The sequence below is a fragment of the Armigeres subalbatus genome, chromosome 2, assembly GCF_024139115.2.
Source record: "Armigeres subalbatus isolate Guangzhou_Male chromosome 2, GZ_Asu_2, whole genome shotgun sequence".
Classification (NCBI taxonomy): domain Eukaryota; kingdom Metazoa; phylum Arthropoda; class Insecta; order Diptera; family Culicidae; genus Armigeres; species Armigeres subalbatus.
In genome coordinates this window covers 199,934,250-199,958,659 of record NC_085140.1, presented here as the reverse complement: position 1 = coordinate 199,958,659, position 24,410 = coordinate 199,934,250, and the positions used below count along the sequence as shown (strand labels likewise).

At 38.0% G+C, this 24,410-nt stretch overlaps 1 protein-coding gene across 2 annotated transcripts in view; it reads left to right on the top strand.

Moving 5' to 3' along the window:
- The first annotated feature begins 628 nt into the window (after positions 1-628).
- The window catches only part of LOC134215744 (uncharacterized), a 139,014-nt gene continuing 115,232 nt past the window's right edge, over positions 629-24,410 (top strand). Inside the window, exons 1-3 of one of the 2 annotated variants that reach the window (XM_062694876.1) lie at positions 629-1,017; positions 11,212-11,323; positions 12,444-12,483. In XM_062694876.1, coding sequence (XP_062550860.1) covers positions 11,253-11,323; positions 12,444-12,483 — 111 coding nt within the window. In that variant the 5' untranslated portion in view covers positions 629-1,017; positions 11,212-11,252. The remainder of the gene's footprint in view (positions 1,018-11,211; positions 11,324-12,443; positions 12,484-24,410) is intronic. The other variant, XR_009980289.1, reaches the window with a different exon arrangement.

Here is a 24,410-nt window from a genome sequence, read left to right as displayed (position 1 = left end):
CTATCATACAGTTCGGAACTTTTTCCGTATCATACATCAATCAGATTTTAATTACATTTTGTCTAGAATTTATTATAAGCATTTTAAAATGATCTCCCTATGCTGTAGGATCTGTCAAAATTAACACCGTCGTGTGTCTTCTTCTTATTTTTACTTGGATTCGTCTATAGCCTTTACCACATAACAACAATGTTTCACATTTATTATGATTGGATCACAGTTTTTTCTCTGCGTTCTTATAATGATGATTGTGATCCGTTAAATGGTTGTTGGAATTTGGAGGCTTGGTTCATCGTTGTAACAACGGCCACCAAATCGTAATGATAATGAAGCTAATTTATTGTCATAGGAAATTTAAATTTACCATGCGTCTCCTTCTGCATCAATGGTTGGTGTGGTTGCTCTTTGATTGATAAGATTCTGAGAGAAAATACAAAAAGCATCCTCTCTTCATTCATGTGTTGCTCCGCACACACATCCAAACTATTTGCATGTGTTTCTCTAATTCTTCTTTCTGCTTTTCCTTCCATTACGCACACATACAAGATTCCTCACTTTTTTATTCTCTTGCTTTTAATCCGCGCTCTCGAGCGCCTCGTGGTCCGCCGTTTTCATTCATAAACAAACCACCATCGCGAGTGGTTTGGCGTACGAAAGCGTAGTTGCACGATCGCGGTAGGCGCGCGTGTCGTCGCTCCCGCTTCCGTAGCGGGAGTGCGCCGGGCCTCACATATAGTCGTCGCGTGTGCGTTTTCAACGGACCTACTTCCGGACCGGTGGGCGGGGGCGAGACGGTTCTTCCGCGAAAACAAGGAATATCCCATTTGGCGACTCTGTCGCGTGTGAATATCGAAAGCAAGCGGCGATAAGAAGCAAGCCATGCTGCCGGAAGATAGTGAATCAAACATAAACAAACCATTCGATTGTTGTGAACATAAGTGCTAGGAAGATAATAATGATAAGATGGATGTGTTGCTAGAATGTAATTCTTTTCATTTCTATATACTTTTTTAGACGGTACGTATCAGAACAAGGGCAAATTTACCGTATTATAATAATCGGAAGAACTGTTTACGTTTGCCATTTGGTGCGTACTGAGAAATGACTTTGTTGTGTAGGCTATCTCTATTGAAGAATATATCTCATGTTTCAACTGATTTGATCTGACATGTTTGAATTTATGTGCTTTCACGAATTATTTGATTGCTTATACCTGAACCTTAGACCTTCTGTTTATCAACTTTATAACTAAATACATAATAGCATTCTCATCAGTCAACCAACTAAGTTAAGTTGCCTAACATAAAAAGCTGATCATCGACATTGTTGTTCTGAAATCTTATTAAGAAATTGGCTAATCAGTCGACTGTAGGTACAAATCTTAGCAGATTTAGTTTTCCAAATTTTATGTGCAGCAAATGATTTGGCTTCGAAACCACCATATTTCGGACGATATAAGGACCAAGGTGAATTGCCTCAGCCCGTTTAACGCAGTTTATGATCGAAACATCATGGAATAATATTTGCACTTTTGGCTAAATTGCTTTTTGAGAGCAACTCAAAAATCTTCAATTGCATCCGTCGGCATTTCGTTTCGATGGACTAAATAGTGTATTTCCCATATTGATTGAATTTTAAATGTCTGGTGTTTTAAAATATCGCTACTCTTCCAAAATAGTGCGGATGATATATCTATATACCTATTTACTTCACTATAATAGACCGGAAGATATAATAACAGGAACTAATTGAACTGTCATTTTTGGGATCCAATCTAGCAGGACGTTATAAACTGGATAAAAACGGGGTTCTAATAAGAAATAGCAATATAAATGCATAAAGGAAAATTTAATGTGTGCAGTTTTGGTAATAAATCACATATGAAGTCAGTGGATACTATCAATTGCGTAATGATTGCAACTAATATTGCTATGGATGGTTTATACAGTGTTGGTAGAATCATGCTCAAATTTCAATCATCGAAGCCTTATGCGCCGGCTAACTCGCTTGGGATTCTTGCGCTTGAGTTTTTCACGCAAAATCGTTTAGCTCATACGCCGAAAAAATAATTTCGCTCCAAAAAAAAACGTCAAAACCCAATTGAAACGTATTTTATATTTACGTATGGATTTATTATTCATTGTTTTGAGTAAAGAAAGTTAATTTGATGAGTTCAGTGAAAAATAACACGTATAAATCATGCAATGATGCAAATCGCGAGTCGAATCATGAACGATTATCTTTACCACGAGTGTCGTCTCGGGTGGGGCTTGGCTCGCACTTGATTTGAATTGTGGATTAGATTTGAGAAATATTTTCCAACACTGCTTTAGTATTAATTTTATGGGCATTGATAAAATATAATGATTTTGTTGCTAAATTCAACTTTAATTATGAAGCTTTATAGTGTGCATAATGCACACTACCCATTAATACACGTACCTATTACATCGTGAGACCCACTGGCGTGGTGGTGTGATTTGATGGCAGACCGTCGATATATCTATATATCTATATCTATTAGAGCGGGGCGCAGTTGTATGGAAAAACGCAATTTTCGTCCTATCAAGTGAGATCAAGGTTTTTCTGAATCGTTTTGGGACCCCAATCAACTGTGCAAAATATGGGTTCGATTGGTTGCGACCTCGCATGCGCGTTTTAAATTTACATGGAGATTAGTATGGAAAAACGTACTTTTTTACATTTTTGCTATTATCGGCTTCAATTTATCATTATTCACGTGACTCAGTACGTTAGCATATAGTCTGGAAGATGCCGAAAGACTTTGCCGAAGATGGTACGTAGCTGGAAGGTCTACAAAAAAATGTTATTACGTTTCGAAAATTGATTGTGCAAACCATATGCAAGAAATCAATGTTTCTGCCAGCACTACCGGACGACCTATGGTTATCGAAGGGCAAAACCCATCTTCCTTGTTGTCGGATTTTTTTCTTTGTGAAATGATTCCGGATAGCCTCCTATTAGCTCTAAAGCCCTATAAGATAAATTATTTTGAAATAACACTCAGTTAAATCATTGGTCTACGTAGTTCGGCAGTGCTGGCAGAATAAACGATTTTTTTGCATATGGTTTGAACACTCAATCTTCGAAGCGTTATAGCTTTTTTCGTGGACGTTTCAGCAATGTGCCTTCTTCAGCAAAGTTTTTCGGCATCCTTTGGGTTATACTTTAACGATATGTGCCACTTGGTTTACGATGAACTGAAACCTCTAGTAGTAGAAATGCAAATATATACGTTCTCCCATACTAATTTCCATACAAACTTCAAACGCGATGCGGAAAGCGAGGAAGCAACCAATCGGTCCCAAATTCTGCAGAGTCGTTCAGGACCCAGAATGGCTTCGAAAAACTATTGATTTGAAAAATGACCATGACGCCCCACACTAGTATCTATATATCAGGACAGATCAAGTTTTCATTCAAGGCGTTCCCAATAAAGTCTTCATCAGGAAATAATATAGCAGGACACATGTACAATGACACGTTGAATGCATATTGCACATCGTACAACAGTTCGGTTGACATTATTTTTAAGTGCTTTTAGTTCACTGTTATTTTGAAACATATATTTCTAAGCGTGAAATTCATAGAAGAGAGAAAATCTATTCGAGCAGTACCCCTCTTGAGAGAAGGTTATTCTTATTTCGAATAGTACCTAACTCTCCTGCAAATGTTTCTATCGATGAGTATGACCTATTAGGTGGGATATCATTAGTGGAGATTTTATAAGAGTTGGTTTAAAAATTATGTACGTGCTCTTGCTTCAACGCTTTCTATATTTTGTCACATTTGAATGTAATGTAAGTCAATCTAAACATAGCGAGGTCTATTATCGGTGTTTCATTTTTTTGCCACAACGCACAATGCTTCATATCCGCATTTATCTTACAGTTTATTCAATCGTCAATACGGACATGTCTGTATCAGGATGACCTGTTACATAAAGTTATAGGATCCTTTATATTCTATTCAGATTATGCCATTTATCATAATAAATACCGGTTAAAGTTGAGAAGTAAAATTAAATGTATGGGAATTTGCATCATAGTTACTCTTTATCATGTTGACCAAGCCCGGTATGTCTGCTTGTCTGTGATAAAACGAAGGGTTTATACCTATCAGATAACATTTTGAATATTATTGAGAATATGTATTTGGTTTAAAATATTTTGATCGACTTATTTGCTTTATTTACAATATTGTTCATTTTACCCCACCGCCTGACCATTTTACCCCGCCCAAAACAAAATTGAACTATGTTGGACTAATTTTAAATGATCAAAATAACATATTAAAACATTTTTTCAAATTTTTTTCACAACAGGCTTTGTTAACCAATAAGATAAGCTTCGACACACCTGCATTGAACAATGCAATTTCTTGATAGCCACTTGATAATCAGCAGTAGCTCTTAGGGTGTCCAATTTACCCCCACCACCCCTAGATCCAGTTGAAAACCGAAAATCATATTTTGTCCCTTTTCCGGATGTCGCAAATGCATCGCGAGCGGTGGCCGACTATGGCACAGATGCGCACTACTCGCGATGCAGTTGCAAAATCCGGAAATGCGAGAAAAAGCGAATTGTCGCGAGACCTCGGTTTGGTTTTCAGCTTGATCTACAATATTCTAATAAGAATTTCGACATTTTTTTCCTTTTCCAATCTTTTTGATGTACATACCCCTGTTTTATTTTACCCAGTCATATTGTCAGATTTTCTGGATATGATACACTGCGCGGCGTTTGTAATGTTCCCAATTGGGTACTTGCACAAAACTTCACGCGGCAAATGATTGTCGAAAGGTACGGCCGCGCCAAACGATACACCGCAATGCTATTCACCCATAAGAATCAAGTAAACAACTTTGTTGCACAAGAAAGGCAAACAGTATTTTGGCCATAATTTCTAAGGTAAAAGTCCAATCTGGCCAATTTTCAATAGAAAATAATAGAACAGGATTCCGCGTCTAATGCAATTCGTTGTGAGTAAATCGATTGAGGGTAAGTGCATTAAAAGTAAGCTAGACTTTAGTATTTTGGCCATAATTTCTGTGCCCATGGTCCGATCTTCCAAATTTTCAATAGAAAACAATACGACAGGATTCCGCGTCGAATGAAACTTGTTGCAAGTAAATAGGTTGAGGATAAGTTCCAAAAAAGTGAGCTAAACTTTTCGCACTTTTGGTGCGCGCACACACATACATACACACACAGAGACATTATTTCAGTTCGTCGAGCTGAGTCGATTGGTATATAACACTATGGGTCTCCAGGCCTTCTGTAAAAGTTTGGTTTTGGAGCAAATATATAGCCTTTTCGTATAAAAAGGCAAAAATGGTGTTTCAGCCATAACTTCCGATCCCATATTTCGATCTGGCCAATGTTCAATAGGACACATTGGGACAAGATTCTGCGTCGAATGCAACTTATTGCGTGTAAATCGATTAAGGTTAGGTGTCCGAAAAATAGGTGATATTTTTTTGTGATTTTTCTATAAAAAAAATCATTTTAATTCACCGATTAGTGATGCTGCCTTTCTCGCATTTAGTCAAGACACCAACCTTACGTGTGGCTTATATGGTTCGATTTACCATTTTCTTCATAACTTTCAAACGCAGCGGTCGATCGTTATGAAATTCAATAGTGATCAACAAGGCTTTGTCCCCTATCGAATAAAACTTGTTGCGAGGAAATCGGTTAAAGATTACTATATGAAAAGTTGTCTAATGTTTTTCTTAGCTTTTGTGCACACACATACACACACACATACACACGGACAGACAGACATGTGCTCAGCTCGTCAAGATGAGTCGATTGGTATATAATACTATGGGTCTCAAAGACTTATATAAAAAGTTCGTATTCGGAGTGAAATGATAGCCTTTCGGTACAACTTTGTTGTACGAGAAAGGCAAAAAGGTATTTTGGTCATAACTTCCTATCCCATAGTCCGACCTGGCCAATTTTCAATAGGAAACAATGGGAAAGGATTTTGCGTCGAATGCGATTTGTTGCGAGCAAATCGGTTGAGAAAGAAAATGAGTGACATTTTTTACGCGATTTTTACGAATAAATTTGTATTTTAGCCATAACTTTCGATCTCATAGTCCGACCTGGCCAATTTTCAATAGGAAACAATGGGAAAGGATTCTGCATCGAATGCGATTCGTTGCGAGTAATACGGTTGAGGATAAGTGCCTGAAAATGAGTGACATTTTTTACGCGATTTTTACGTATAAATTTGTATTTTGGTCATAACTTCCGATCCCATAGTCCGACCTGGCCAATTTTCAATAGGAAACAATGGGAAAGGATTCTGCGTCGAATGCAATTTGTTGCGAGTAAATCGGTTGAGGACAAATGCCTGAAAAATTAGTGACATTTTTTGCGTTGTTTTGTGCGCACACACACACATACACAGACATCGCCTCAATTCGTCGAACTGAGTCGATTATTGGTATATAACACTATGGGTCCCCGGGCCTTCCATAAAAAATGTGTTTTTGGAGCGATCATATAGCCTTTACCGTATACTTAGTATACGAGAAAGGCAAAACTGTTGTTCTACAAAATTGTTCGAAATACTAAGGCCACAGACAAATAGACGTAACAGTTAGAAAAATTCATCGCCCAATTACTTTATCACCATCTCGCGTGCGTGTTGCACGAAATGTTATTTAGTACGACAATGTCAACAGAAGGCGCTAGTGTGAGATGTCAAATCCAAAGGTAAACGATGCGTGCGCCTCTAGGTGTGAAACGAGTAATCAGTTTAGTTTAAAACGACCGTTCAAAGCATGGGCGATGGGAATTTCATCAGTGTTACGTCTGTTTGTATGTGCTAAGGCCATCATTATGGTGTAACCAAAAAATAGGGTGGCCCATCATATTAAAAAAATAGAAAATATTTTTTTTATTTCTCGGTATATTGACATGTTATGCTCTACAAAGTTATAGCGCAGCTTATTCCAATCAATTTAGCTAAAAAAAACTTTTTCTGTAGCTTTTAAGTTGGCTGATTTAGAGCAATTTTACTTAATTGGTGACTTTTAGAGCTTGAAAAATTGCAACTTTTGATGGGTAAATATGCTCAATATCTTTTTCCGATCAAAAGTTATAATCGTTTTTCTGTCGAAATCACATTTTTTTCATAAGTTGATATCTCCGGTTAGGGCAGACCAAAAAATATACTTACACGGCATTTGAAAGAAAAATTCATATTCTTTATTATGTCAAAAAAATGGGGATACGTTATTTTATCTCAAGTTTTACGAATTTTACTAAAATCATGTTTTTTAAATAAATTGATATTACTCGACAATTGAAAAAGATACAGACGATATTCTTATAGAAAAACACGCGTTTTGAAAAGCCCCAAAAGGTGAAATTCGTGAGAAATGAAAAATAAAAAATCTACAGCTTTAACACTTATTATAAGTTTTATCATTATCATCGTATTGCAAGATTTACGAGAAAAGATGCATTTTCGGCCTAAGGCATACTTTTAAGAAAAAAAATTATAGAGTTCCCGAAAAATAGGGTGAGCCATTTGGTCGGGGTTCAGCCAAAACGCACCAAGCGGCTTTTGGACTGACTTGTGATTTTTTGCTCGTACAAGGACAACGAAAATCGTTTCATATCAACTCAAGGGTACATTTGCAATAGGATATCCTCACTTATTGGATTGAGGGATATCCGATACGATTTGCGATCAATTGAATCTGCTAAACGAAAGTTTGGGCAGAAAAATGGGTAATTTTTCGTTAGCGTTTGGTGCGTTTTGGCTGAACCCCGACCATTTTATAAAAATGTGATTTTTTTTTATTTTGCGGAATATTGACATAAAATATTCTACAAAGTTGTAGCGCAGCTTTTTCCTATCAACTTTGCTATATAAACTTTTTATGTAGCTCTTAAGCTCACTTGTTTAGAGTAATTTTACTTACCAGAATTAGGGTGTCCCTCAAGAAACAATATTTATGATCTGCTCATTTCATATTTCATTTTTCACGGATGTCACCTTCTGAAGACTTTTGGGGATTTTCAAAACGTGTGTTTTGCTATAAGAATATCGTGTGTAGCTTTTCCCGTTGTCGAGTAATATCAATTTATTTAAAAAAAAGGCGAAACATGATTTTACTAAAATTCGTAAAACTTGAGATAAAAAAAATAACATATCTCCAATATTTTGACATAATAAAGAATACGAATTTTTCTTTTAAATGCCGTGTAAATATATTTTTTTGGTCTGCCCTAACCGGAGACCCTAACCCCTAACCCATCAAAAGTTGTATTTTTTTTGAGCTCTAAAAGTCACCTGAGGACGACTTTTTCGAGAAATCTAAAACAATAAAAGTAGATCAGAAGTACTGTTTTTTTGAAGTACTTCTTCTTTCTTCTTACTGGCATTACATCCCCACACTGGGACAGAGCCGCCTCGCAGCTTAGTGTTCATTAAGCGCTTCCACAGTTATTAACTGCGAGGTTTCTAAGCCAGGTTACCATTTTTGCATTCGTATATCATGAGGCTAGCACGATGATACTTTTATGTCCAGGGAAGTCGAGACAATTTCCAATCCGAAAATTGCCTAGACCGGCACTGGGAATCGAACCCAGCCACCCTTAGCATGGTCTTGCTTTGTAGCCGCGCGTCTTACCGCACGGCTAAGGAGGGCCCCAAGGTATGAGGTACACCCTAATCCAATTAAGTAAAATTGCTCTAAATCAGCCAACAGCTACAGAAAAAGTTTTTTAGCAAAATGGATTGGAATAAGCTGCGCTACAACTTTGTAGAACATAACATGTCAATATCCCGAGAAATAAAAAAATAAAAATCTATTTTTTTTTTATATGATGGGCCACCCTATTTTTTGTTAGCACCTTAATGATGGCCTTAGTATTTCGAACAATTTTGTAAAACAACAGTTTTTTTTCTAAAAAAAAATAGTTTTTGCGTAAAATTCATCTTTCCGCGTAATTCTGTATCTTGAACCATAGTGCACTGCTGCGAGCCCTGTCACGCTCGGTTCTGCCAACTAGCATGTACTTTACATATGTACATATTATCCACAAAACAAACAAATTGACTGGATCTGTTGAAAATCGTACCCAGACTCTTTGCATGACTCCAATATCGAACAACAGGCACGACATGACACCATTTGCAATATCGAACAACAGGCACGTAAATCCCCTACCTTAACGTAGTCCTCGCCCAAAACACATTTTTGCACACCATCCATCGTTGCCTTCATCGGTGTCTTCCATGATTTTCCATAGCTCTGTTCTGTCATATGCCACCTTGAAATCAATAAAATGGTGCGTTAGGGTCTGATATTGACCGCATCTTCAAAGGATTTTTCGTACAGTAAAGACTTGATCCTTTATGGAGGAACCGTCAACGAAGCTGGCTTGATAAATTCTCATAAACTCATTCATTATTGGTGACAGACGACAGAAGATGATTTGGTGTATCATTTTGTAGAAGGAATTTGGGATGGCGATCGCTCGAAAGGTTTCACAGCTTGTCGCCTTTCTTGGAGGGCATATAACTTTCCTTCTACTCCTCTGGTAACTGTTCTGTTTCTCAGATTTTGACTATCAGTCTGGGCAAGGGGTCAGATTTTCCGAGCCAATCTTGATGAGTTTAGTTCCGAAGCCATTCTTACTAGCTGCTTCATTGTTCTTGAGCTGTTGGGTGGCATCCTTAACGTCCGTTAAGCATTAGGCTGGTTGGTTTCAATCGTCCGCTGAACTGATGAATTCGTCTCTTCTGCTGTCTTGACCCTCACTGTATGTGCTCTTGGCGCCATTCAAGTGCTTCTCTTATTGCTGCTTTCACCTTTCGATCACCACACGTTCGTCCGTCAATATGTTCCCATCCTTATCCCAGCACATCTTGGCTTTGGTGTAAGTTGCCACAAAACTTTTGCATGATGCGTTGAGCTTCTGATAAAACATGCGTGTTTCTCGATAACGGCACAACTGTTTCATCTGCTCGCACTCCGCTGCTTTCAGGCGGCGCTTCTTTTCCTGAAAAAGACGGGTGTGCTATCTCGGATTCCGTCTATAACGTTCCACGGTTGCCGGGTCCCTTGCTACATCGTAATCACCCGCGCAGCGTCCTTCTCCTCCAGAATCTGTCTGTACTACACATACTCGACGTTGCTCTTCGCTGCGTCGTTGATGGCTGCTTCACCTGTACTCCAGCAGCCCTAAAAAATGGCCGCATCAAGCTCACACTCTTACAGAAATGCTGCCTTAAGATGCTGCTCGTATGCAGTGGTGACATCAAGTTGTGGAAAGGATCCATTTATTTTTGGTGCAAGTTGCCACACCCAACCGGCGGTTGTTAGATTTTCTAACAATGCTGTATAAGAATCTACCAAAATTTGTATAAGAACTGGGCATATACGAAATTGTTAGATTCTTATACAAAAAATGTAAGCTATTATACAAATATTGTTAGAAAAGCTTACAAAATTGTTAACATTTTCGCATATGCCCAGCTCTTATACAAATTTTGGTAGATTCTTATACAGAATTGTTAGAAAATCTAACATCCGCCGGTTGGGTGCACTAATTACGATTGCTATTGTTAATTATGATCTTTTTCTTCTCCTTCTTATTGGCATTACATCCCCACACTGGGACAGAGCCGACTCGCAGCTTAGTGTTCAGCACTTTCACAGTTATTAACTGCGAGGTTTCTAAGCCATGTTCCCATTTTTGCATTCGTATATCATGAGGCTAACCCGGTGATACTTGTACGCCCAGGGAAATCGAGACAATTTCCAATCCGAAAATTGCCTAAACCGGCACCGGGAATCGACCCTCAGCATGGTCTTGCTTTGTAGCCGCGCGTCTTGCCGCACGGCTAAGGAGGGCCCCTGCTAATTACGATGTGATGAGGAAATCGAGCAATAAGAATAAATTAGATGAGGAATAATCGTCTTATTATAGTACGTACACATACCTATCTCTTATATTTTATAAATCATTGTTCAATACATTAGAATTCGTTCAGGGGAAAAGAAAAACATGACTTAGTTACTAAATTCAACAGTAACCCAAACAGCTCAATATTATCTGCGAGCTAATTCAAATCAGAGCAGGCAAGAAGTGTGTGAAAAATTAACGAACGTTAATAGATGGATAATTTTCTTTCACCCGTCTCTCTCTCTTCTACCAGGTTATGCCCGCTGCTGCTCTGGCCAGGAGCAATTATCGCCAATGATCATTTTGAGAACCAGCGGCCAGCGGATATACATCGTTAATTTGAAAAATTTTCGGTGTTCTCCCAGGTAATTGTTATTGTGTTTCCCTAATTTGAGTCGAGTGTAATTATTTCCAATGAAAGCAACAACAGTACGGAGAAGAGCACCTCCTAGCCGCGTGATTAAAAGAAAGATCACGGTGGTGGTTAAGGTGAAGGGGGCACAACGGGGATGCTAAGATACAATCAGGTCAATTTTTGCTGATAACGAACTGCATTTTCAATGATGCAATGAAAACATTAACACAACAAAATTGTTCGAATTTAATAAGTTGTGTAATTCATTACCCTGTGGCTATTTGAGGTTTTTGAACACATTTTTGTTGTATTTTCCAGAGTATTTGTAACATCCGTGTTAGTTTGAATTTTGAACAGTATAAAAATAAGCCAAAATCACCACTGAAACAGCAAAATGTTGTTCTGGAGTTTAACTCTGATCTGGGTTGTTTTTAAATTTGGAGATTGGAGATAATATCTACAAATAGGTATGTAATAGAGTTTCATCTGTAATCTAATTTATCTACAAAATATTTCATTGCTTACGTAATAAATCCTAAGTGAACTAAATTGCCTTCAGTCAATGACAAGAATATGATACGAACTGTTCATAAAGTTTGAGAAACACCCAAATCACTACAGACCCCGTTTCATCACATTCTACTACTGTGATAATAATCATAGCCGGGCAGAAAACGATGATAGGCCTTCCGAAATAAGAAAAACCTAGAAGCAGAAAAAATGTGAATAATACTAACGCGCCAAATTAATGCTCCTAGACTTCTAATCATTTTAATAATTTGTTTTGAGCATGAACAGTAATTATACTCCACACCGTTGATGAGTTTTAAACGTGCGGTTTTCGAGTCTCGCCATGCTCTGGACTTCAGTTCAGCGAAATCCCTTCTCTTTTGGTAGACATGAAAAAGCTGATTTGTCTGGCTGCTTTTTTTCTTTCTCCCGCCTGTTTCGGGATAGTCCGGCTTGGTGTAGCCGTAGATCTCATATATGCTGGCGTAGTGTTGCCTACACTGTACCAAACATCTCAATTAAATTTGTTCCTCTGAGAGATAATTATTAGTAATTATTATTTTTGTATACCCTCTTTTTCACTTATAATTTGAACCTCTTTCTCTCTCTCTCACTTGTAGCTCTCGCCATTGGAATGGCTTTTCGTTGTTACTGGTGCTGGTGTGAGTTTTTACTCAGCTTTCAACAATCGGGTTTCTTCCATTGAGTCTACACTTTTTGCATGACTGTTTGTTGGCTTACGATGGGCCTAAATTAGTGGAGTGTTTTGCGATAGTAGTGGCAGTTTCTTTAAGCGTCAGTAATTTTTCGGTGTCTGAGCTATATTGTTCACAAGGCATTAGTGATTAATCATAGATTTAATCATGATTAATGAATAATGGGCTATTTAAGCATTATTCATTAATCATAATCATAAAAAATAAGATTTAATCATTATTCACTAATCGTTAATCATAGAATTCATATTCATAATTGCTTTGAGTTTATTCATTAATCATCAATTTTAATCATTATCTACATCGCTTTTATTCATTACCAAGAACTAAAGTAGTATTGTTATAGTGTATTTTTATAATAGATCCTGTAGACATATGATCATTATGTTGCGAGTTTTTTTTTAAATTGACGACCTTATTTACTGTGTTTTGTTCCTCCTAAGGATGTTTTTAGTGGCCACGCAAAATTAGAACAACTTCTCCCAATAATGACCAAATGCTACCATTTTTTCACAGCACAAATCCATAAATTAAATATGCTAAATGACCTTGAATTGATTAAATGCTTGAATTGATAAAAATGCCATCATTCCACCACAATTTCAGGATATTTGGTTTTTAAGTTGTTGTCTCAATTTTAGCAGACTTCCCTCATTATAAAAAATTGTCTAAAAAATTTAAGAAAGTTTAATTTGTTCTCAAGCGGCTATTTTTTGTAGATTTGACAGATGTGATGAAGGGTTTGCTCTAAAAAAATATTTATTGAGTATCATAGATATCATAGAAAGGCGATCATCAAGTCTCCCCAATTTTGAAGATGGCATGCGGTATCGAATTCCATAGTAAAAATCGTTCATGAATACGCACAGAGCATGGTCCTCATTACAAGCAGTAGGTCGAGGGTTCAATCCCAGGCTCACATGAATCTCCATAATTTTTGGATCGTTTTTTACTAAAACGATCCGTATTGTTGTTCCTGTCGCACTAAAAATTCAAAAAACATCCGTTTCACCTATAACAAATCGTAGAGTTCTCTGCATCTTTCTTAAGTAGGTGTTCAGCTAATCCAATGATCGAAATTTTCACTCATTCTCACGAGAAGAGAATGCTCATTCACGCAGATTTTCGCCAAGAAATAACTTTCAGAAAAGAAAAACAAATGTTAAGAGTGATAACCATATTTCGCTCACTTCCACTCGCGTAAAAAATTGATTTGCTGGCAGACTACTCATAGTTTTGAGTTGTCCTACTTTTTACAGATATTGAGTAAAATTTCCGTAGGTTACAAGAGAAAGCAATACAAATTCACTTAGTCACTAAGTAGATAAAAGTTAGCGAGTACGATTTTCGTTCTAAGAGAACGAGTTCGTTCTAAGAGAAAAGAGTGGTGAGTGAAAGATGTTTTCCACCACAAATTACGAAAAAAATATTCTCCTTCGACCCAAAAACGCCTGATTTCGTCTCATCGAAGTCACTATTTGGTCACTTTTTTTGCAACTGAAAGTCACTATTTGGTCCCTTTTTTCGTCAGCTTTGGTCACTAAAGTCACTATTTTGAGTGGCTTCAGTCGCTACCAGCCCTGGTAATCGTTAATCATACTGCAAACGTTTTATTCATTAATCATAATTGTTAATCATTGTCAAAAATTAATTTAATCGGTAATCATAATCATTAATCATTGTTAAAAATGAACAAATCAATAACAATAATCTTTAATCATAGAGTTGAATGATTCAATCATAACAAATTTAATCGTTCATTGGAAGCTTTATTCATTAACGCTTTGAAGTTCAGTTGGTGATAATTTGTGTAAGTCGATTGCTTTGTCTACTCAAGAGAATATGTGACTAAATTAATAGACATTGCAAATTGAAACGAGATCAAGCAACCAAGCACTACCTTTGCAATGGACAAGTTTCATTAACATTTGTTATGACTTATATATGACTACGCTCAGGTAGGAAGGGAAGAAATGTACAGATCGGTAATTGGACCGGATAGTCTGGAGCCGTCAAATCTTTGCATTCTCCCACGTAATGTTGTGTTACTTCTTCCCTTGCAAAACAATGCAGGCCTTATGGAAGCCAAGATACGGAAAACCCAATATACTACGGTCTGATGAACCGTAAATTTTTTTCCGACTTCACGAACCTCTACACTTATCGCAGTGCGAATTTAGAATCCAACCACTACCTCGTTGCAGTCAGCCTACGATCAAAGTTCTCGATGACGTACAACATGCGTCGAGGCCGAACGCCGCGCCAAACGTTGGGTGGCCACAGGACGGTAGACTGGTCCAAGACTACGCGCAGCAGCTTAAAGTGACATTTCCAACGAAAGAGCAACTGCACGCGTGCAGGACATAAGCATTCCAGCCCCAGATTTCCTTGAAATACAGGTGGATAAACAACACGAACTAGCCAACAACTTAGATTTCGTCATAACCGATACAACCTTATGATGGGTGGCTACTGTTGTCTTCTCGCGAGCCTCTTCCTATCATGTACTTTGTCTTCGTCGTAGTAGGCTAATTCGATCCACGTAGCCTCCGTTTTCAGTCAGATGTAGGCTTACTCCATCTTCTCAAATTGCTTGCCAAAATGTGTATGTAGCCATCGAAGCCAAGTAGGTAGCTGAGCGGACTCGTGTTATGAGAACTTACTCCCTTACTGTCGATTCTGAGGTCATGCAGAACATTATGGCTGGGACTAAGGCCAAGATTCGCGCATGCGGATTCCAAGGCAAAATAAATTAAATGAATGATGCAAAAATAAATTTTAATTAGGGTATCTGTTCCATTATTAACAACATGCTCCTATATCAATAACATTCGCAAAACAGACAATTTAGGCTCAATTTGTGTCGTGTTTTGTTGTTATCTGGCGTGGTCACTGCTGAAAAAATCTTAAAAATGAGAAATAAAACAATCTACGCACCAATTCTTTGTTTTCGAATGGTATTGATTTGGGTATATGGTATGAATTCAAGGAGCAGTTCCCCTATTTCTTTTCACTCTCTGAAATTTGGTGATAATTGTATAAAAATCGATTTTCTAGAATGAATTTTGTGTGTGCGAATTTAAAACGGTAGGTACACCCTTTACAGTTGCAGCGAAAAAGCAGAGCTGTAGTTGGTTTCTTAGTAATCGGCAAGTCAGCCAATTATGAGTTCAATACAACTGACAAACGATAAATCCGACGAGATGGAAGACACATTTTGTGAATGTCTTGATAAAAAGTGCCCAAAGGTCCGAACATTGCTAGACCAACATTTGAAAAGGGCGTAACAGCCAAAACTTATTCTTTCCGATTCTTCGTCTAAGTACTATATAACTAATCATGTAGACGAGGAACCGGAAAGAATACGTTTTGGTGGTTACGCCCTTTTTACATGTTAACCCTGACTACCTTTTTGTCAGTAAAATTCAAGCACGGTTATCGACTGTATCAAACGAAAAATAACAGGGAACAATGCGTTCCACTATTCGGCGATTGTCGGCAGAAGGAGTCTCGGCTGAGAACCGCCAGAAAATCGACGAACGCTTGCTAAGCTTGCAGATACTTCTTCTTCTTCTAGAACTGCTTGCTGGCCAGCTTTTCAACTTAGTGTTCTATTAGCATTTCCACAGTTATTAATAGAAAGCTTTCTATGTCCGCCAATGCATGAGTATGTATCTTGTGTGGCAAGTACAATGGGTACACTATGCCCTGGGAGTCAAGAATGTTTCCTACCCGAAAACATCCTAGACCGGACCGAGAATCGAACTCGCCATCTCCGGATTGGCAATCCTACGCCTTTGTACGCAAGGCTAACTGGAGACCCCAGAGACTTACAGATACATCATCTGTTAATTGATTTCAAAGCAACGTGAATTCAGTGAAATGAAACAAATTATGGAAAATAATGCCAGAACATGGTTTTTCGGCGAAACTAATTCAGCTGATTTGTGTAACGTTGGACGAATCGAAATCAAGTGTGAGGATTGCGGATCCGCTTCTACATCATTTGTAACCCTAGATGGATTGAAACCTATCCATTATACAGAGTTGCGCAAATAGTAAAGCCAAATCTACCTATTGAACTGTAAAACCGTCTACCTATCGAGCAAATTAAACAAATGCTTCTTGGTAGTGGGGAAGTATTGTATTCACCTGAAAATTATTATAGCGAATTAAAATGCAAGACCCAGAAACCTCCATATAAAGCAGCAACAAGAAACTCACATTTTTGCAGATTGTGGATAATTTGGGTAGCGGGTTTAAAAGCTTTACAAGTGAACTATCATATGAAGACACTTGAAGGGATGATCAAACATTAAATTTGCCAAAATAAAATAGAGCTACTGTAGGGTCATGGGTTCGAGTCCCATCGAAGGGAGAATGGTTACCTCCAATACATTTTCCAAATCAATATCTTCCACATACCGTACATATTCACATATGAGTTTTCATAACACAATATTTCGGCCGATCGCGCGATCGTTCTGCTATCCGAAACAAGAGAAATCACGCACTGAACTCAAAATTGGGCGCATCGAACTAACGTACGAAAAACCCATCAAACTTCAAATAACCTGTATTTATTTCAGCGAAAATTGTGCAAGTCAAAACCGGAACAGCTAATTCCTCTAAAATTATACACCCTGTTCTTTTTTGACACGGGTGGGTTTTAGTTGATTACGACCTTCAGCGTTGATGAAACTATAAGTTAACCCCATGAAAAAATTCACAAAAAATCAAAGAAAATTCATGTGGTATTTAAAAAGCTGTGAAAAATCAGGTTAACCGGGAAATTAAAGAATACCAACCGTGTAAAAAAAATATTGGGTGTATACTAATCGCGGCGGTGTTGGAAGTAGGAATCCTGTTGATAGAATTCGCGAAGCACTACACGTGGTAGTTTAGTTTTGGCGGTTTGAATTATGTAGGGTTTCTTACCCCATTCCCGGCCTAACATGCGTACGACTGCATTATTTAATTCATATTTATGACAGGAAGCAACTTTTCCTGAATTTTGTGGGCTGTATAATACTGCATTGGGGTTCACTTCTGCTTAAAAAATAGCTATTCGTGCTAAATATCGTTCAAAAAAGCTTTTGTTTGATTTAAGTTAACGAGGTGCAGCACTCATTTCAGTCATAGCGATTCGCGTTCCGGCATACATAAAGCCAGTTCCCGGCCTAAGCAAAATTTCACTCAATCTCTTAACATTTTACTCTCACTCTCTCTCGGGACGGTAGAAAATGCGACGTAAACAAAAATATGCACGTCCCACGACAACAAGATGCCAGATGGTATTATTCATAATCATTTTTATTTGGTTGAGAAGATATATTTACTCATCCAAATTTCTTCCAAATACTTAAAAACAATATTTTTTTCACCTTTTGAAATCGAGAGAATTATAAATAACATGATAGCGTCAACGTATTAGACAGTTTTCCTATTAACGATGAAGGATCATTTTCATAATCCTGGTCTTTTGGCAGCACGGTGCGGCTAGAAGTTCTTAGGCCGAGGTGAATTTTTGTTCGGTTTGAGAATACATTTTTAAATGTATTCTAATATGTTTATATTAGTTCTAGTGGAACGAATAAATATAAAAGATCAAAGTGCGTGAGATTAGAATTATTGTGTGGTGATTAGAAGATTGAAGCAATGATTGTATCGAGCACTGTGACGATTTTCAGGTAGGTGTTTATTTGATGATATCGTTTTGTAAAAGTGGAAAGAATCACTCCGGCTCAGTGGTGTGGCATAAGAGAGCGAAATTTTGAAATCTACATTTTTATTTTCTACAATTGGATCAATTAGGAGTAAAACAAATGATTGAAAAATATTGAGTATTGTGAAAAATAAATGGGAGACTTTTTAAAAATTATCGATCATAAACCTACGGCTTCAAAACAGTATAAATCATTAGTTTTCTGTGCAGTGAGCCGGGAACCGGGTCCATAGGCCCAAGTAGTGATTTACCCTATATGCCAGTTTTTCCAAATTAACATTCACCAAAAAATGACATAAATTGATTTCTCCAACGTGAGCTCAGTAAAATGCATAATATAAAGTCTCGATACTTGTAAGCAACATTTCTAAGTAAAATCACAAATAAAATTACTTAATGTACAACTTAAATTTCTAGTCTTATACTTTACTAGATTGACTGACGCTACACATAGCAAAGACTTTTCACTGCTTCATCAACGTCTAACAATGCACCTCACGATGAAATTAATTCAATTTGAAGCCGATTTCAGCATGATATCGCTATCCAATTACTGCTCCGATTATGGATTATCTTGCGCTAAAGGTGTCGAAGAAAGGTAATGGACATCGTATGCGCTAGAGAGAGATAGAGATTCAATAAAAAGAAAGAATTTCAAACTGAAGCAAGCAGCACTTCACCTCGCGCGCTGCCAACAGTTAGATTCCATTCCAACAAACGATATACCGAACCTCGAATGAGTGCGAACTCGTACATCGAGACATAAAGGAAACTTTCGTTCTCTCATTCTCCATCGCGAACGCGACCAGGACCAACACGTTCGAGATCATCCCGCGAGCTATAAAAAAAAGCTCGCTCACCAGCCGATCGCGACCAACCAGCCAGCCACCCACCCACCGTGAAGATCTTCATATCTGCTATCATGCTCGGGTTTGCCCATCGTTGGCTGCTGTCTGAGGCGGCCTCCTCGGCCATGGTGTAAAAGAGTAACAACCGGCATCAAAAGAAGCAAAAATAAAAACACATCTCTTGCAGAGCGTTCGGCCTTTACTCCTTATTTCCACACGATGCGATGATCGTTCGATCGTTCATTCGCGGGGTCTCCTCTCAAGATACCGCGAAGGAGCGAGCGCGTGTTTTGCGCCTTCACCTTCTTATATATTGTTTGTATTATATCTGCATAAATAATTTTAAACAATAAAAAAATTCTAGTTAAGAAGAGAGTTCCACACCGCTGCTGGTAGGACCGGGCCAGCTCCGCTCCGATCATGATCACGATCGGGAGATAATGATGATTCCAATATTTATTATTTTAAACACACATAAAATATCCGTATATATAGCAGATAGAACTTGGCCGGTTCAGCTGGGTTTGGTGAAAGACACTCGGCACAAGAAGGGGACAAAACGACAATATAAAGTGTGTATGCTTGGAAAAGCGTGTTTCGGGTTTACTCATTTGCTGGTGACAATGCAAGCAAACTGGTGGGGAAGATTTTGGAAATATGTTTGTCCCTCCGAGAGGTCCACCGTTCGCTTTTGTTTGCTGGATGTTTAGATACATTACAATGGGTGATTAATTTTAAGTTCAGAGGGCAACAAGAAGATGCAAAAAAAAATTCGGGGATCATTGTTGTTCTATATTTATGGCGGTATGTTTTGTTTGGCAAATCTAAATGAAATAAATGCGAGATTTCTGAGCCAATCTACCAGAAATGTTATTTGAGGAAAAGCGTTGCAGGAAATTTAAAACATTTTTTTTTTCAGATAGGAGCGAAAGTCCTTAACAGTTAAGCCTTCTGCAGCGTCTCGTACTTGACTCGACTTGGATTGAGATACGCAAAATGTTATCGTTATTTATCTGTTTTTTTTCGATCTTGATTTCGATTGTTTCTAGAATGTCATAACTTTTTGATAGAAACGATAAAATGTATCAATTTATCAATTTACCAATCAAATATAATTTATTGTTGAAATATATTCGTCCAATTTAAACAGCTTATTATTAACACAGAGAAACAGACGTGTCCCTTCGAACAAAATGCAATTAAAATCATCATCACGGAAACACGGCAACCAGGTGGCGGTAGTGTACAAAACTCAAACACAAGTAAATCCGACGGAACCGCCATAGGTGGCCGATTGTCCACCTACAAAAATTGAAGCTACCGTTAAAAGGTGAACGATGAAACATGTGCTGAGTGGAACGTCTGTTTCTCTGTGTTATTTACTTATTGCATTGTGAAGAATTATTGATTTGGAATTATTGTATTCGGCGGGAATGTGGTCCAACTGTTTGCTATTGAAAATTGGTCCTATCGGACATTGAATTTCGGAATGATTGAAAAATCATTGTTTATTTCCCAAGTGTCCCTCCTCGGAAAAAAAAAATTCAAAATCGAAGAATTTTTTTTTAAGAATGCTCGTGCTCAGTCAAATTACAACCAAGTAAAACATTTAACTTATTTCTGACAGAAATTTGTAATCGGTAAAAAGCGACATGAGACTCTTGCACGAATCAGGCCGAAAGGCAATAAAATTCATATTTCTTAGAAAATCACTCCGTGAAATTCGATAAAAGCTAACCTTACTTTTGCTAGGATCATGTCTTATGAAATCATTTTGAGATTTTTATGAGTTCCAATACCCTTAGCAGGAAGAAATTCTTCAAAGCTTTGTCCAACTACTAACTTGTAATTAACTTTATTGTGTGAGAAGCAATTTAAGGAAAAATCTCTCAAAATGCTAGAAGTTAAAGATGCCAGAAGATCAGACGCTCAAAATAATTAATCGGACTTTTAAACGAAATTCTTTTGGGCAGCTGAACGTAATTCTTCTGTGCTTCAGATGGAATCCTTCTGGGTTCTTGAAAGGATTACTTCTAGGCTTCTGCACGGAATCTTTTTGGACTTTCAAAAGGAATCCTTCAGAACTTCCTAGAGAAATAGTTTTGAGCTTCCAAACGGAAGCATTTTGGGGTTTACAAAAGGAATGATTTGGGTTTCTGCCAGGAGTTCTTTTGAGCTTCTAAACGAAATTCTTTTGGGCCTTCGGACGGAATTCGTTTGAGATTTCAAACGGAATTTAATTTAGGCATCTGAAAGGAATTGTTTTAGGCTACCGAATGAAATCTTTTTGGACTTCCAAAAGTAATCCTTTCGGACATTCAAACTGAATCATTTTGAGCTTTCCAACGGAATCCTTTTAACGAAACCCTTTGCACTTCTGAACGAAATTCTTTTAGGAACGGAATCCTTTTAGAATTATTTTAAGATTCGGAATGGAATACATCTGAAATTCATTTCAAAAGCCCAAAAACATTCTTCTAAGAGCAGTAGGGAATTCCAGGTGGAAGCCCAAAAGAGCATAGTTCGTTATCTCCAGATCGTTCGTTATCTCTATGGATTTAAGTCAACCCTACAAGTTTTTTCTTGGATTTATTGTCGCTAAATATGTTTAAAAAATTGTCTGCAGATCCAACTACCGATATCCCGAGAATGGTACTTATGTTTATGTACATCGATATCCTGAATGAGGTTTGAAATGTCAGTGCAATGGCAACTCGATTTATCTTATAATTTACTTTACTTATGAATCCTGTGCAACCTTAGCCGAGTGGTGCAGCGAGGTTGGATTTCGGTTGACTTCTGTAATTTCGCTACGAAGGTTTCTTCGCCATGTGCTTCTGGATCTGCCTCTATTGCGATGTCCAGCTGGGTTCCAGCTTAATGCTTGTTTACAGGATTCGCTTTCGCCCCTGTGTTAAGTAATTTCCGGAATGCAAGTTGTTTTCGGTTCCTGGTGTTGATCAAAACCTGAATATGTCGACTGACGCTATATGGCTAGTCAAGTGAAAAAGTCAAAATATGAAACACTCTAATGTTCGCATTAAGTTTAAGACACACTTTATTCAAAGTTCAACAATTAAGTGCTTAATAGGGAACGGCTCGGCACTTAATCTCATAGCTCCTATTTACATTCCCATCAAAAACAAAGCAATTAAAAGGAATTTGGTTCGTTTCTTATTTTTGTGATTTTTTTCACCAGTGAGCACGCGTGTTAGCAAAAAGAACGACGAGACTGTTGCTGTATTCCTTTGTTTTGCGTTAAGATGAATATATGTTCAGTGAGATGGAAAACGGAACAGTTCTTAACATAATAAAGACAATAAATATATAAAACATTATAAAGCTCTACGACCTATTGTAGCATCCAACCGAGAGCCAACTGGTCAGATCTTCCCATCCTGTCTAGACCTCTCATAAAAATATCAACTTGTCGTGATACTTTGTGTTACATACTAAATATGCATAAAACCTCTATTTTTTCATATCAACAGTTCACAACCAAATGATACATACATGATAACCTTAAAACTAACAATTGATGACAAGCACTAAATTTTACAATACAATCTTAAAACATTATTATTACGTCTAACATAACAAAAGGCTCAACTTACATAGAATTGGACAAATATTTACTATAGTTCTTCTTCAATGTGGAACGCGACAAATGGAAATCGAATACACTATAACAACGATTAAAAGTTCTACACATACTACTGTTTGGTTCATTTTGGTTATAATTTGTACGGGACATAGGGAGACGAATCATATTGTGGGAACGAAGATCACGACGACGAATATCAATATTTATAAGACGGAGTAAACTACAACAGTCAACTGCATGCGGAAAAGTTCACAGATGTCCTTTATGGAAGAAGCCTCTGCAACACCGAGCGTCATAGAAGAGGGCAGACCAGATTCGCGTTTATGTTCGTTCACGTAATTCCAGAACCGTTTAGAATTGTTTTCAGGCTGTACTGGATGCGTTGGCGGTAAGAACTAAAAAGGGATTCGTTCAACTGTTTGTAGCGATTATTTAGAGAGATGTAATGCGATTTTAGCAAATTTGTTCGAAACTTCGAGTATTTCTTGAGAGCCGATCGCTTAGCCGCTTTCAAACGTTTGAGGTGTCGATTAGACCATGGAGGGTATGTCTGGATACGATGTACTCTTTTGGGAGTGAACTGATCGATGGCATAAGTCAATACATTTGACAAAGTCATCGCAGCAGCATTAAGAGCTGAGCAGAATGGATACGTTTGCGTGCGTTTTGACAGTTTTCTCATGGCAAAACTGTCAAAACGCACGCAAACGTATCCATTCTGCTCCGCTCTTTAGCATCAGAGTCGTCGAGTATTTCGTTCCATTGGACACGAGACAAGAAGCGGTTCATCCCGTCAAAATCAGTCTTCCAATAGACGTAGGTCAGAGTTTCAGCGAAATCTTCAAAGCCGTATGGTTGACATTCGCTGAGCAGAATATGAAGCGCTGGATGATGACGACTTATCTTATCACGAAGAACTTGGCTGCGTCCGCTTATTTTCACAATACTTTTCTATACAGATTTTGGTATCCCCCAGAGGAATGAATGTTGAGAATCGCTCTCCGTGGTATATAGACTATCCGCGATAGTATTGTCAGGTATTTTTCAGAGCTCTGTGATCCAGACAAACGTCGTGTTCTGGCGCTTGCTGGCAAGGATCATGTTTGGGCGCCTGTTGTCAAGGATGCCTTGGATCCAGGCGAGCTTAAGACCTGTAGAGCGGAAATTACGCTGGTAGAATCAGATAAGATTAAGATCGTTTTTTCGATTAAGATCGATTGAAGGTACTGAAGTTACCGAGCCTCTTGAAAGCAGACTTCTGAGTCTCTTGAAAGAAGGGTTCCGAGCCTCTTGAAAGGAATGTTTAAGAGGAGGCTTCTCAGGATCTTGAAAGGACGCTTCTCAGCATCTTGCAAGAAGGCCTCTTGAAAGAATTCCAAGCCTCTTGAAAAAAGGCTTCCGAACCTATTGAAAGGAGGCTTCCGAGTCACTCAAAAGGAGGCTTTCGAGCTTCTTGAAAGGAGGCTTCCGAGAATCTTGAAGGAACGCTTCTCAGTATTTTCAAAGGATGCTTCATAGCCTCTTGAAAAATTCCGAACCTCTTGAAGAGAGGCTTCCGAGCCCCTTGAAAGGACGCTTCTAAGCATTTTGAGAGGAGGCTTCTAAGCACCTTGAAGGGACGTTTCTCAACATCTTGAAAGGAAGCTTCCAAGCCTCTTGAAAAATTTCGAACCTCTTGAAAGGAGGCTTCTGAC